Source organism: Buceros rhinoceros, unplaced genomic scaffold, assembly GCF_000710305.1.
Source record: "Buceros rhinoceros silvestris isolate BGI_N320 unplaced genomic scaffold, ASM71030v1 scaffold16231, whole genome shotgun sequence".
Classification (NCBI taxonomy): domain Eukaryota; kingdom Metazoa; phylum Chordata; class Aves; order Bucerotiformes; family Bucerotidae; genus Buceros; species Buceros rhinoceros.
In genome coordinates this window covers 8,983-10,613 of record NW_010393812.1, presented here as the reverse complement: position 1 = coordinate 10,613, position 1,631 = coordinate 8,983, and the positions used below count along the sequence as shown (strand labels likewise).

At 61.8% G+C, this 1,631-nt stretch overlaps 1 protein-coding gene across 1 annotated transcript in view; it reads right to left on the bottom strand.

The window, feature by feature from the left end:
- Nucleotides 1-862: 862 nt before the first annotated feature.
- The window catches only part of BSND (barttin CLCNK-type chloride channel accessory beta subunit), a 3,079-nt gene continuing 2,310 nt past the window's right edge, over nucleotides 863-1,631 (bottom strand). Inside the window, exons 4-5 of the mRNA XM_010145016.1 lie at nucleotides 1,496-1,631; nucleotides 863-1,148 (exon numbers count right to left, since the gene is read on the bottom strand). The exon at nucleotides 1,496-1,631 is cut by the window's right edge and continues 2 nt beyond it. Of these exons, the coding sequence (XP_010143318.1) occupies nucleotides 863-1,148; nucleotides 1,496-1,631 (422 nt within the window). The remainder of the gene's footprint in view (nucleotides 1,149-1,495) is intronic.

Sequence of the window (1,631 nt, the reverse complement as noted above, 5' to 3'; positions counted from 1 at the left end):
GCTTGTCAACCCACAAAAATTTGCTGAAGAGCTGCTCTGCCAGCAGATACGTGCTCTCCAGCCTCCTGGGGCCATGTCGGGCACATCCAGCACACAGCCCAGCTTTCCCAAACCCAGGCGAGGGACACTCAGCATCCCCATGCTGTTGGATCTGCTGATCCTCGGATCCAAACCCAGCTGCCCCACAGCGGCCCAAGGGCTCGTGGAGGTCTCAGCTCCCACTGTCACTGCTGCAGAAAGCCACTGCCTTGCCTCTGCTGTGGTGACAAAACAGGCTTAGCTCCATCAGTGTGGCTCAAAACAAACTCTTATTATTCAGAGAGACTTTGGGGATGGCATGTGCTGGCATGAGAAGCCACCTGCAGTGCTGCAGCTGGTGACACTGACCCAACAGAGAGACAAAATGTTGCCCAAAGCCACCACCACCTCAAGCAGCTCTCAAGAAACCACAGCTGTCACCAGCGTTTCAGCGCAGCCGAGTCATCCCTCTGCCCCTTCTGGCACTGGTCCTCTAACCTCCCTACCTAAGCAGAGCATTTAGCCTGGATCCTGCCCAGCCCAGCATCCACCCTTATCTGCGCCCACCCAAAGGGCTCCGGCGAGGTGCTCTTGTCCCCTCTGCAGTGGAAATTCAGGAGGTGGCAGTGGTCTCCTTGGCTTCCGCAGAGTGGCAGCCTCCCATGGGTTGGGTGGGCGCGAGGGGCACAGCACAGTGCGGGCTATGGGCAGGAGCCTGGGGCCTCCTCCGTGCTGTAGGCTCCATGCTTTTGGGGAGCACCCCTAGCCCCTCTCTTCCAGACTGAAACATTTGTGTCCCCTCCACAAGATGAGTCCACACCACGCGGCCATCCTCTCCGGGAGATCAGTTTTCAGGCTCAAAAAGGCAGTCGCTATCCTCGAGCAGAGCATCCGGCCCCTCATGGAGTCCGTAATAGAGGTCATCCTCCCCCCTGGCGCCTTTGCCGGGGGAACCAGGGTGCTGTCCCCCCACCAGGGAGCTGGTTGGAGTGCAGCCAGAGCAGGCAGCTAATGGCGGGGGTTGGCCCCGTAACACAGGGCTGCCAGGCATGGAACCCTCCAGCGACAGTGTGTCCAGGTCCTCCAGGAGGGATGCCAGCGGGACGTCCCCTGGGGCCAGCCGAGCTGGGCTGCAGGAACAGCAGGTGACACTAAACACAACCGGGCAGGGAGGTTCCCCTGGAGCTGGTGGCTGCTGGCCCTGGCACTGGACTCAGCATCACCTGGGGAGCCCCAGGAGGGGCCTATCTCTGCCCCCCTTGTCTGCCTTTATGGGGACAACCTGCCTGCCAGGCTCCTTTTCCTGCCCACGGGGCACGGTAGTGGCTGCCCTCGCATTGCTCCGGGGCAGTCAGCACTGTGTGAGCAGTGAAGACCCTGCTGCCTCCTCTCCCCACCCCCAGGCCAGCGGTCTGACCCTGCCTAATTTCACCCCACATCCCGCCGGTGCCACCCTGACCCTGTGGACATCACATACCAGCTGTCTGCCGCCGTTTCCATCCGAAGCGTCTGCTCTCGCGGGGGGTCTCCAGCACCCCCCAGTTCCCTGTGGACCTCTGCTTTTGCCTGCATGGCCGGCTGAGAGCAGCTGCGGGGTCTGAGCGGGGCCGTGA